At 40.1% G+C, this 12,258-nt stretch overlaps 1 protein-coding gene across 4 annotated transcripts in view; it reads left to right on the forward strand.

Annotated features, from left to right (window-relative positions):
* The window catches only part of SYNE2 (spectrin repeat containing nuclear envelope protein 2), a 199,851-nt gene that overhangs the window by 58,364 nt on the left and 129,229 nt on the right, over positions 1 to 12,258 (forward strand). For all 4 annotated transcript variants that reach the window (XM_082317899.1, XM_082317896.1, XM_082317897.1 and 1 more), the window contains 10 exons: positions 1,607 to 1,765; positions 2,465 to 2,626; positions 5,041 to 5,142; positions 6,483 to 6,683; positions 7,702 to 7,867; positions 8,623 to 8,735; positions 9,507 to 9,709; positions 10,086 to 10,205; positions 10,306 to 10,594; positions 11,360 to 11,529. In XM_082317899.1, the coding sequence (XP_082174025.1) occupies positions 1,607 to 1,765; positions 2,465 to 2,626; positions 5,041 to 5,142; positions 6,483 to 6,683; positions 7,702 to 7,867; positions 8,623 to 8,735; positions 9,507 to 9,709; positions 10,086 to 10,205; positions 10,306 to 10,594; positions 11,360 to 11,529 (1,685 nt within the window). The remainder of the gene's footprint in view (positions 1 to 1,606; positions 1,766 to 2,464; positions 2,627 to 5,040; positions 5,143 to 6,482; positions 6,684 to 7,701; positions 7,868 to 8,622; positions 8,736 to 9,506; positions 9,710 to 10,085; positions 10,206 to 10,305; positions 10,595 to 11,359; positions 11,530 to 12,258) is intronic.

Raw genomic sequence — 12,258 nt, forward strand, 5'->3', positions numbered from 1 at the left:
TGCAGCATGAATCTCTGCCCTCACGCTGACTTTGCTGACCAAACTGTGTTGCGGTTAGAAGCCATAACAACATAGTTCGGTATTTCTCCTCTCACTTCTCCTGTGTTACAAACCTACTCAGAAGACAGACCTTCTATATACAAGCCTTGGCCTCCATAACCAACATTTGCTCCATGCTGTGTTTGATAGCACTTAACGTTTGCAGTAGCTTTTACATTAGCTGATGAGTCTGAATGAGCAGGTATTGCTGGACACCCCCTCATTTAGTTTAAAGTTCACCACTTTTTCAGACAAAAATTTGTCAGACAGCTACATTCTTCTTGGCTAAATGAATACAACTGCTGGACATAATTGTCCATGGCTAATGGATTAGCGAACAGCAGCGTGTCCATCGTGACCATTTTACTGTACAAGTTTCACATTTCTTGGCTGGGTTATATAGCTGGTTGTTCACATCCCATTTTTAGGCTTTCTGATGAGGCTTCCGCCATATCATTCAGGAACATTTGCTCTCAGGCAGTGCCTGGGGTGGTTACATTTAAGAGGAATGTAAGGGGTTTCTTTCTTCAGGCGATGGGGGGGTGTCCGTGTGTGCCACCCCGCCTTCAGCTGAGGCAGGGTCTTTTCTTGGTTTCAGCAGTGAGACCTGCATACCTTGGCCCCTGCTTGTATGGAGACCCCGCGCTGTGTTAACAACCCTTCCTCCTCACCCTGAGTTTTGCAACTCCCACTCTCAGAATTGTGGTCCACATTACCTGTGGCACAGTACAAGGCGTGTCCTTGAGTGCTGATGATTTGTTATTTACAATTATATAAAATAATAACAGAGAAGATTCTCTGCCTTGTTCTGGTGTGTGAGTGCTGCTCTGCCACCCCTCCCCTTATCTCAGTGGCTGGCAGTATCTATATGAGAAGATGTAATGCTGGTCTCTGGGAAATAAGGAGAGTTTTTAATATCAAATCGCCCAACACTAGAGGTCAGTGTTTCTTTTCCAGCCCGCTTCCATGTTTGTAAACACTGACATTACAATTAAACACAAAGAAGCAGTCTAGTGTTTAAATAGAAAGTAGGAAAAACAGACATTTCAGTTTCTGGCAATGGCATATTTGACAATGGCTATGTTTAAGTAGGATTTAAGCTTTTTTTTTTTTAAAGTACTTCAAAACCTGTGCGTCAGAATGCTTAGTTATATTTTTTAGTTGTAATATCTCAGGTGATTATTACATTGTGCATTGTTTATTTCTGTAACCGAGGTTCTGTGTATGGATGTACAGTCCCCTTGGATCTTGCGATTATGACTTTTAAAGTAAGCTGTGATTTTGGCTCTCCTAGTGAGAAATACATCATCCATAGTTCCCACTCAGCTGTTTTGCAGTCAATAACAGAATGATATGGATTTCTAACAGGGAAATGTTCCTATTGGCGTGACAGGGATATAACAACACAGGATACGTTCCTAGTCTCATCATATTATATAAAATAGATTATTTTGTGTAATGCTGTTGTTTCTCTAAACTAAATAGAATAGCACATCAGTTAATGTTTTGCTGAATAAACAGTCGTAAGTAAACATGCTTGTAAATACCTGTTTGGTCTTTTTCACAGATCGAAGAGGCAAAAGAGGAATTTAATGATCACTCTGAAGATGTAGACAAAATAAATCAGATCTGCAAAAACCTCCAATTCCAGCTCAATAAAATGAGAAGCTTTGAGGAGCCTCCATTCGAGAATGAGGCTAACATTATTGTGGACAGATGGCTGGATGTATGTAAAAAGTAAATTATCAGGGTGGTCTTATCTGTTATGCATTATAGTAATTGATTCTGACGCGTGTGTAATATTTGGAATAAATTAAGTGCAATATGGCAAAGATTCTTAAGAGATAAATCCAAGTGTTTACCAGAGCAAAGCTTGCAGAGTGTCTATTGGCGTAATGTTTCTGATCTCTCAGGTAGTTTATATCATGGGTACTCCTTGACAGTAAATAATTCTAGAAAATGCAGAAAGGCAATATTTTGCTTTCTACATGAATCTGTAAGCTTCCATAACAACTTCTGTGGATTTAGACTTTGGACATAATCTGGAGAATTACAATGCTGGTGCTTTTGGTGAGAAATGTTTGCCACTGTCGATCTAAGCAGTGCATCAATACTCAGATTAGATGGTATTTACTGAGAGTAGATAAACATTAATGAGCAAGGCTCCTTCCTAAACCTGCCTTAAAACTGGCAAGCTGCTGTTGTGATTGGTATGTTTGGCGACATGTGTGGCAGGGATTTAAATATCTTCTCCATGACCAGTTCACTGTGAAGACACATGAGATTTTTTTTCCCCTTGCTGCACTTGTTGTTTTTGTGGGTGGTTTCATCTCGCTCCGATTTTATTATGCTGCTTTTGCTTTTAGAATATAACTCAACATTTTTTAAATCTGTGTGTGTTTTCTGTATATAAATCTCCTGGTAGATCAATGAAAAGACTGAAAACTACTGTGATAATTTGGGAAGAGCTCAGGCTTTGTGGGAAAAACTTCTTAGTTTATCTGGCACAATCGACGCTTGGGCAAATGCAGAACTTAAGAATGCAGAAGACCATTGTCTGACTGAAGAGGACCTTACGCAGTTGAAGGTAATTTGGATGGAAATTTTTTACCCTGAACTTACACTGTAGTGATGTGGACTTTGGACTATAAACATGCACATCTCAGAAATATCAGCACTGCAAAAGCAGAGGAAGTTGTAACATTTGCAATTGTATCTGCATGGATAGTTTCACTGAAGGTATTGCATAATGTATTGGGGATGCAGGTCTTGAAAACTGATAAATAGGTAGCATATATGTGTACTAAATTGTTGTAAATTAACGGAACACTGCAAATGCTGCTTTAGACTACAAAAGCTTCCTCATTCCTTTGTGCTGTACAAACATACAGCAAAGAGAAGGCCTGGAAAGCTTGTAGTCTAAGTACAGTGGTGCACATATTTCCTTGTGCCTAGAGAAGAAAGGGAAGAGAGTGTGTACAGGCTAATGATTAGTTTTCTAGTTAGAAATTGCCTATCAGTGAAGATACTGGAGCCTCAAAAATGGCTGGGCAACGCATAGTTCAAGAAGAGGTTGCAGAGGTGACTTATTTGCTCCTGTGATCCTTGTCCCAATCTGCTCCCCAGCGTAGCTTAATGCAGCCTTAATAGTGGCTGGCTGCTAAGGGTCTCCAGGGGCTGCAGGCGGGCCGGCGTCAGCAGAGCCTGGGCTGCCCATGCCCCTTTCACACACGTTATAGCATTAACTCTTGGTATCGGGGTGCACTAGCCCTGTACCATTGAAAAGCCTCACATACAGGGGTAAATATTTTAATTTCTGACTTTAGGGCCATAATGGATAAGCTGTGCTGCTTCATTGTGGTTATAGCCTGTACCTACTAAACAAAAATAATTTCCTGCTTGAGTGGGGTTGAGGCATAAATGTGTTCCATATCTGCTTGTTTGAAAATACGCAGGCAGTTTTTTCTCAGTGTTTACGTGCTACAAATGCCCTGGGTTTTATTATGCTTATTTGCAGCATTACTGCTACTGTTAGCACTGCTCATTTGTTTTAATTTGCAGAGCAGTAAAAAGCCAAGGTGTTCTTTGTATATAGATCTTCCCAGTGAAACAGTAGTATCCATGCTGTGCAGAGGTGGATATTTTGTCACATTGTTATTGCCTTTACTGTTGTATTGTTAGAATTCACCTGGAGTAGTTCAGGTCCCCGAGGGCTCCAGTAAAAATGCACCAGCTGGCAACTGCATCTTCAGAGCCATTTTGTTACCTGGAAACTGCTCAAGCCTGCATGATGTGACCATGCCCCTGATGTGCCTCTACTGGTGCTTAGGAAGGGCTGTGCTGGAGGCGGCTGCACTAAGGTTACTCCGCTGCTCCCGTGCGAGAGGATCATTCTCAAAAGAGAGGGGAGGAGAGGGCAAGGGAGAGAGAAACCATGTTTCCCATGAGCTACTATAAAAGCAGAATAGAAGGAGAGAAAACTGAACTCAGTGCATTTGTATTTTTGTAAAATGATTTAAAGTGCAGAGGGTGTCAGGTTCATTTATCAATTTATTATTATTTCTTTTGTTATTGATCCTGAAACATCTCTACATCAATGTTAATTAAAAAAAAACCCCAACTGTTGCAGTGTGTATCATGTTACATAGGGTCGAAACCCAGAGTCCTTTGTGACGGCCCAGCAGAGCACCGGTGCTTGTGCTTTCAAGAAGCCTGTCACAAAAGAACAGAATAATGAATTATTGGACTTTATATTTAAAGATAATTTCAGTATAAATAATGTGAGAGAAGTTCTGCTTTCCCCTGTAGCCAGTATGCAAATGGGAACTCTCTTAAGGGCTGCAGCACGTGAATGGGTTTTGAGGATTGCTTGTACAGAGGCTGCAAAGGAATTCTTTGTCCTGAGGGAGTTTGGAATATTGATTTGGGAATACACAGCAATGTGACTATTTTAGATACATCCTGTTTCATAAGTTGAAGCTGGTATTTTACTTTCACATTACTGGCTTGTTCCAAAATCCATTCAAATGAGTAGAGGTCTTTTCATATACAAAGGATTTACATTAAAAAAGTGCTTACAGAATGTGTTTTATTTTATCACATCCCTATCAAAGTGTATCACCAGGATGCGAATTCTTGACTGTAAGTCTATAACATCTGAGAATATCCCTTTTTAATAGAAGCAGCAAGAAATAAATACAAAATTAAGATTATTTTCCTGCAAATTTACTTGGGTTAATATAGAAGTAAAATAACTAAGATTGTTAAATTTTTGCTAGATTTGCATTAACAACTACTTTGCCTGAGAAACATAGAGTGTTTCTGACTCTAATACAAAAAAAGTCTAAATTGCTAAAATGAAAATCAGGAAATGGACCAGTTGTGGGAGCTCTATATGCCAAAATGCAGAAGCAGAATATTAGTAATGTAATTTTCGAACAGAAACATGGAAATTTAATTTGGGGGGAAACTCCGTTACTGATGTGTTTTTTCCACCTTTAGGCATGCTTACGAGTCCAAGAGCAGAAACTTCAGAAATTTGATAACACGGTGGCTGAGATAGAAGAACTTCTGAATAGTAATGAACCTCCACTGGAGCTACAGGTACGAAGAAGCTTTTACAGCTAATACGCCAATACTCATTACTACAGCCTTGCTTCTAATACTGTCTTTGCCACAGTCATTTCTTGGTTTGACTTAAGTCTACCCAGAGAGAATTGGAGGCATTTTGTCGGCTATTAGCAGTGACATTTCATTTGTTGTCTTTCTCAAGCTGTTAGAGCCAAACCTGTTATTTTAAACACAAAGGCCTCTCTCGGTCCTGTGCCTTTTAGGGACTTAGACCTGACCCAGCTGTTTTGCAGGCCTGCTGGAAGAGGCAATGCCAGTGATACCTGGCTTTTAGCTGTTGGCCAAGAGCAAGGCACAACGGACCTCGTCATCCCTTTGGGGATCCCAGCAACTCAGCATGCTGACCGTCTATTTTAAACTGTACCTTTACCTGGATATGGCTTAATGTAGCTTGGTAGTCTGTAGCTGTTTGCATAGAGTGGTGTTTGCTGTGATGATTTCCTTTGGGATATCACAAGGAAATCTTCATCTTTTTGTGTTAACTTCACAGAGCAAAGAATAAATCCTTCTCCAGTGTTTGAGACCATGTTAGCCTACCTTGATCCTATAGCAGTTCCCTAAGCTTCCGCTCCCAGTCTCTGTCAGATGCACCTTGAGCTTGACCTGGTTTGGCTATTTGTGTGTTTATCCTCAGCAGGCAGTGAACTCCTCTGAGTTTCACTGGGTAAAGTGATCTAAGGAGCTTAGGAAAGGACTCAGCAACCTTGTACTGTGCACACTATGCTCCTTGGGAGCACCAGACACCCTGAGCCCCCTGGGGTGGTGTTTCAGCATGTGGCCATGATCCCACTGAGTTGCTGTCTCATGCAAATCTGTGGGAGCCATAAGGATCAGCTTAAGGACCTGTTGCTCCTTAGTGACTAGTCTCGAGCCAGGGCTCCCCACCTCTCTGTTGTCCTTGGCTGTTTTTTGTATTGCTGTGGGGAATTTGCCCTGGTGGGGCACTGCAGGGAGGTGTTACAGAGAGAGCTGGCACCCTCTTTTTCCTGGTAGCTGAAGCACGCGTAAGGCCGTTATCCAGCTGAGAGTAGACACTGGAGTAGACTGACAAATAAATTTATTAGTAAAGCAACACCAGTAAATGCATTGCTAATAAAGATGAACTGAGATCATTCCTCCTTGGAAAAGCAGGGCTTAAATACTGTTATTTTTCAATTTGTGGAGTGGGAGGGAAGGAAACTGGAACAAGCTGTGATTGAAACGTCTGGACTTCAGATCGTTTCATTGCTTTTTATGTCTGTCATGGAGTTCTGTAATATTCTAGGAAATCAATCCTGTATAATTTCTTACGTATGTTTATTTCCAATTTTAAGGTCATCAGATCATCTGTTGTGCAAAAAATGGAGCTCATCAAAGAGCTCTTGTCAATGAAGCGGGGGAGCAGTGAACTCAGCGTGAATACAGCAGAACTAAAAGGAGACCTTGATCTGGCCAAGACACAGATTGGAATGACTGAATCACTTTTAAAAGCTTTATCTCCTTCTGACACCTTAGAGATCTTTACTAAATTAGAGGTAGTGTGCTACAAATTACGCATCTTTTATAATTTTGATCATTATTTCTCTGCTGGGCAAGTCTTCATAAGTGTTTCTCCTGTGTATGTTGTAAACTGCTGGAATAACTCAAGTAAAGAGCCTGGCTTGAATATTTCCTTAAGCTGCGAGAAACGTGAAGGAAAAGCCTGTTTTCACTGGATATTATCAGATACAGTTAGTTAACCGTTGCTGCTATTGGATATGGTTAGTGATAGGCACGACAACAGTATACCACCCAAGATATGTTGAAGCAGTATTGGAGGTACTGGATTGTATCTTTTCCAAGACTGGGTACTACACAGAAGTTGTCTTTGTGCCACCTGAGCCTGCCTGCAAGGGGAGCTCTCAGTAACCAATTTAAGCCAACTTTCCATCCTCCTTGCACCAGGGAGAGAGGTGAAGAAAAAGCTGCTTCCTGCTTGGAGGTTCAAGGCTGGCAAGATTTAAACCTCCTGTTGGGCAGTGAGTGGATTATGCACATTCTGGGTGTCAGACCACTAGTGTTTGGGGCAGTGAAATCACAGGCATTGGAAGAAAGATATAGCTTTTAATTAATTCTCCCAGCTCCCTCTAAGTTATTTTTCAACTCACTTGAAAGGGACTTGACATACAGAATAAGGCATTTAGCGGTGGAATAGTGCCTATGGCAGCTAAGGTATTATAGCTTCTAGGTATTACATGCTCTGGAACATACTATATTACTGTGCACTTCACATATCTATTCTGTGTGATGCCAAAATGTGCGTGAGAGAATGTGTGTGTGATTATGTATGCATACAGATGTACACACACTGCTCAAGGAGAGTTTAGTGCTTATGTCTACCTGTGACTGCCTCGTTAATGTCCATATACTCTAAGAAATTATTTTGACACATAGGCAGGACTAAACCCTTTTGCAAAACTCTAGTTTGTACTAAAGCAGCTCTGTAGAGTGAACTTCTGCTTGCGCTTCAAATTTTGCTTTTTAACAGTTGTCCTTTTTTTTTTTTAACTTTAGGAGATACACCAGAAGATTCTGCAGCAGAAACACCATGTGACATTACTCCAAGAAGAGACGGATTGTCCTGATGTGGATGAATTAAATAAGCAGCTTAAATGTGTCACTGATTTATTTAATAAGAAGAAACATGTGTTCCAAGATCACTTTATCGGTGTTTTGAACCGTAAGCCAATACATTTCACATTTATGTAGTTTTATAGGCTTGTATTGGCCATCATAATCACTTAAAGGTTATGCAGTTAGTTTATTTTTGGTTCGGTGTCTGAAACTGCTTTGATATCTCAAACTGCTTCAGGGTTCTGAACAAGATAAAGATTTGAATAAAAATGGCTTTTGATTCCAACAAACCACTCAATCTGAATCAAATTTTTTTTTTTCTTATTTTTACATTTTAAAAAACAGATAAAAGAAGTATAAGGCATAACTCAGGAACAAATGTCAGAACATGTCATTTAAAAATACAGAAATCAAACTTTTTCATTTTTTCCAGTAATTTTTTATTTAATCTTAGTTATGAGAACGAATAGCATTATCAGTTACTTTTTGTTTTATGCAGACACAGGATTGTGCAGGTGTAGACTTAGGCCCAAAGGAAGTTTCATCTTCAAATAGTTTTTGAGTAATATTTATTTATGTGGAAACGAGAAAAGTTTCCAATAGGCTAATCCAGGTCTTGTTTACTGAAACTGCTATGTATAGCAGACTGTCCCTCCCAAGTGAACAGCTATGTTTATTGTCAATTAATGTTGGGTAAAAAAAACCTGCAGCATTTTCTGTCACATGATCTGTAGTGCAAAGCAACCTTTGACAGTAGCACTGATAAATGTAATTACAAATTGTCTGAAATCTTCATGTTAAATGGGATTTTCTTTTACAGAATACAATTAATGAAGAAAATCGGAATGTATCTTTTTTCAGGTCAGTGCAAGAATTTTAATGACTGGTTCAGCAGCACTCAGCTGTCTTTGAAGGACTGCTTTGACCCCTCAGAAACAAAACTGATACTGGAAGAAAGACTGCAGAGGCTAAAGGTAAAGTATTAAAATGTTCTAATTTCTAAAGCTGTTTGTTCTTGAAGTTTTACTTTTTTACACAGGAGTCTGTTCTTGGGAGTGAATTCACCTGGAGCGGTTTTGTAACTTGAGGCCAGAAGAACATTTCATGTAACTTAAAGCACTAGGACAAGAAGTGGAATGAAAATAAAACTTTGTTAAAATGCAGTATCACTGTTCAGGTTCCTACATAGTTGGGCAAGTGAGAGAGAGGACAGTAGTTAAAGTCAATGGACTTTGACCAAGTACTTCAGTGTGCGAAGATGCAGAAAGTCAAATATGTAGACAGTAAAATGAAATTCTGACCCCCATTGGACTCAAATGTGAAAAATTTGCATTCACTTTGTCGTAGCCAGATTTTTGCTTGTAAGTCAGAATCAACAGAAAAGAGATGGAAAAGCCACAACATCTGCAAGAAGCAATCACAGTTAAGTGGCAGGAGATGACATAGTTATGTCAGTGGTAGATCTGAGTGCTGCTTACCTATGTCTTCTGTGTGTATTTGTGCTGTAGAGAAGAAAATCCAAGTCGCCTACTTCACTTTCTCCTTATTCTACAAACAGCAACTTTTCCACTTGCAAGTGGAATAGTCAGCAAACTGCGAATTAACATATATTCCTTTTCAGGAACTGGAATTGCTGTAGATAATATTGGTGGAGATAAGAGGAGTTGAAAAAGTCTTGTAACATAAATACCTATTATACAACAGCAAATTTGACAAATGCATCTTGTGTTTGTGCTCTTATTCAGCACTTCCTAACATCTGAAGGCAAAGACAGAGATATCCAAGAGGTTAAAACTTTATTGAATAAAGTGAAGCATTACTTGCCCAAAGCAAGCATTAACCACCTTAACAGCCGTGTGAGAGATCAAGAAGCAGAACTACAAAGATTGATCTCCAAATGTCAGAAACGGGAAAAGGAACTTGGTGCTTCTCTCCAGCAGCTCAGTAGGTAGGGAACTAATGTAGTTTCTGACATTTTAATCACAAGTAATATAAAATGTTTCATTATTAAACAGCCATAGTGAATGGCAAGCAACCCTACTTTTTATTAAAGATGTTATTTTAATAAAGGATAGTGAGTGTTTTGTGGTATGCTTCATGTATTTTTTGCTTTGTAGCAGACTCAGTGTTATATGGGAGTATGTGCTTATGGATAGTTTCAGTAACATAGACAGAGGTACTTAAAATTAAGCTTGTGCTTAAAACTTTGCTTGATCAGGTGCATGATATTTATGTTACTTTTACAGAAAAACACTGCTGTCAGCGGGTTTTGGTCATGTAATGCCTCTCATTTTGACCTGTGTCTGTGTTTATAATCTCTTTAGCCTTGAAGAAAGCAGTATGGTTTTGGAAGAATGGCTCACTGCTCAGGAAGAAAAACTAGAAGAGATCCAAAAAGATGAGACAAAACTTGAAAACTTCTATAAAGCGCTATTAATGCAGAGGTATTGTTTTCTTTGGTCTCTATCTAAGAACTGTCTTCTAAAGAAGATTGCATCTTGTTTTTACAACAAATACATGTTTTTGGTTTTTTTTATTTTTCAGAAAACCATTTGACTCCATGGCTCAGCTAGCAAATTCCTTGAGGGAGGCTGGGCTGACAGAATATGAAACCGTTTCAGAAGCCAGTGATCTTTTTAGTAGATACCAGACATTGATAACACATGTAAGTGAGATGGCAGGGAATACTGAGAGACTTCCAGTGGAAGGACAAAATTTTGAAGAAGTTGCCCAGGATGTTTCTTGTTGGATCAAAAAGCTTGAGGAGGCTGTTAATAACCTGAGTTCGCAAGAAAGTGAGTTGCCATCAGACGAAAGGATTAATCAGATAAAGGTATTGTGTTAAATGTATTCCTTTTCCACTTCACGGCTTATGCTAATATCAGGGGAATGCTTGATGAGTCAGTACCCCGTAAAAGATACTGTCACTGCTGATTGCCTGTGGTTTTGTGGCTTATTTGGGGAGGAGGGGTGTGTTTGGGTGGGGGTTTTTTTGGTTTTTGCGTAGTTTATTATGCACGTGAGATGAGATTCTCTGCTGCGTCTCTGGGATGAGCAGCACTGGTGCCTGTGCGCCTTCCCATCATAGCCTACTCCAGAGGTGGAGAGGGAGGTCAGTAACATAGCTGGGACATCTGGAGAGCCTCTGCAAAGTGTGTGGCTTCTCAGGTGTCCTGCAGTGCTGTTGTGCTGGGCTGCTCCACTGCCTGGGTGGGTCTCTCAGGCCCCAGTGTCCTCTTTGGTGTCTCCTTTCTCTGACTCTTTAGGATGAGGATGCTGGGATTTACATGTTTCGTTCTGTGGAAGGGGCAGTATTGTGACAAATATCTCTCCCTAAGATTTGGAGCATTTTTTTTATTTGTCAGCACAATGCTGGTTTTGTTATGTAGAGAATAATTAATAGATCAGCTTCATTATCCCAGACTTTCTAAAAGTAAATGATATATTGATTGATGTATCAGTTATGTTATATATTGGAAGGAGAATTCTTTTGTCTTGAACAGCAGTGTACAAAGTATGAAAAAAATCATTGGTAATACTTTTTATTCTATAACCAAAACCAGTTGTATACGTACTGCTTCTGCTTCTTTTAATACAGGAAATCACAGCTCTCAAAGATGCAGGAGAGGCCAAAATACAGAACATGGTAGCTCTAGGAGAAACTTTAATGAGAAATGAGAAAATTAAGAAGCCAGTGGTTCAGCAGACTATTTCTGAGCTCCAGAACCAGTGGGAAAGCACCTGTCAGTTAGCCACTGGATATAGAAGGTAATGTGAAATTTGCCAACAGGCAGTACAGATCACTTACTGCTGTATCAACTTTCTTCACTTCTTCCTGCACCAGTTCCATTTAATTTGTGTTCTTTGGGGACAGAACAAGAAACCTACAAAAATACTTGTATTTCTGCAGCGTTGTGGAGGGGCAGGTCACAGTCTGGATTGAATGGTCAAGTCGGGGGATGTAGCCAGGAGACGTAAGGGGGGTGGCAGGACAGCCGATGGGGTCTTCCCCGCTCCCCTCAGATTCCCTTTTGATACTGAAGTAGCTCAGCTGCTCTTGTAAAAAAAAAGAAAATACATGTGCACCCAATGCTCCTTGTTTCATTAGACTGTGCAGCGAGGCCGCAGTGATTTAACCACTGTGGTGGCCCTTCCTTGCAATGTGATCTGGGCTTTGTGCCCCAGGCTTGGTCCCCTAGTGGACATGGGATCTACCTTTGCACAGATTCGTACTGCTTCAGAAGAGAGTTTGGGGTAGATCCAGGAGGCTGGGATTTTTAGAGTAGAATTTTTAAAGCCTGGTTTATTCTGGCTCTATGAGAGGCTTTCTTGGCTGTGGCAGCTGGTATTGTTAGGTCAGCAAAGGCGCTTTAGTGTCACTGGCACTGCGGCAACTGTGTCTGAGAGTCAAATTGATCCTTTGAAACAGGTCAGATGATTCCAGGTGTGTTGTGTAAACATAAACTGAAGTTCTGATTTTGCACATGCAGACTACTT

Source organism: Platalea leucorodia, assembly GCF_965183815.1.
Source record: "Platalea leucorodia genome assembly, chromosome: 7".
Classification (NCBI taxonomy): Eukaryota; Metazoa; Chordata; class Aves; order Pelecaniformes; family Threskiornithidae; genus Platalea; species Platalea leucorodia.